The 667-nt window shown below is 60.1% G+C and overlaps 1 protein-coding gene across 1 annotated transcript in view; it reads left to right on the top strand.

The window, feature by feature from the left end:
• LOC103801905 (proproteinase E-like) overlaps positions 1-99 on the top strand; it is a gene marked incomplete at its 3' end in the record, with an annotated part of 1,502 nt that extends 1,403 nt beyond the window's left edge. Inside the window, exon 3 of the mRNA XM_009074347.1 lies at positions 1-99. Within this exon, the coding sequence (XP_009072595.1) occupies positions 1-99 (99 nt within the window).
• Between the last annotated feature and the right edge of the window lie 568 nt (positions 100-667).

Below are 667 nucleotides of genomic sequence, written 5' to 3'. Positions count from 1 at the left end.
CACGGCATCGCCAGCTTCGTCTCCGCGCTCGGCTGCAACGCCGCCAAGAAACCAACCGTGTTCACCCGCGTGTCAGCCTTCGAGGACTGGATCAGGGAGGTGGGCACAGGGCACAGGGGGACAGGGGGACAGGGAACTGGGATACTAGGGGGGCAGGGTACCATGGAAATGAGGTTACCAGGGGACAGGGAACTGGGGTAGCAGGGGGACAAAGGGACAGGATACCAAGGGAACTGGGACATCATTGTGCTGGGGGCTGGGGAAATGAAGTGCCATGGTGTCAGGGTGCTGGGTGCCAGGGCAATGGTGTATCAGGGCTCTGGGGTGCTGAGGTACCAGGGTGCCAAGGGCCCAGGCTGCAGGTTTGGGGCGTCAGGGTATCGGGGTGTTGGGGTATCAGGGTGTTGGAGTCTCAGGGTATTGGGGTGTTGGGAGGTTTGGGGTGTCAGGGTGTTGGAGTGTCAGGGTGTCAGAGGGTTTGGGCGGTTGGGGTATTTGGGGTGTTGGAGATTCAGGGTGTTGGGGTGTCAGGATTTCAGGGTGTTGGGGTGCTGCCCTCCTCACTGAGCAGCTTCTCCCTTCCAGACCATGAGCCAGAACTGAGTGTGGCAGCATTACTGTCATCGACCCCTTGGCCTGGCACCAGGCAAATAAACCACCAATCCCA

This window comes from Acanthisitta chloris, unplaced genomic scaffold, assembly GCF_000695815.1.
Source record: "Acanthisitta chloris isolate BGI_N310 unplaced genomic scaffold, ASM69581v1 scaffold35820, whole genome shotgun sequence".
Classification (NCBI taxonomy): Eukaryota; Metazoa; Chordata; class Aves; order Passeriformes; family Acanthisittidae; genus Acanthisitta; species Acanthisitta chloris.
This window is presented reverse-complemented; position numbering and strand designations above follow the sequence as displayed.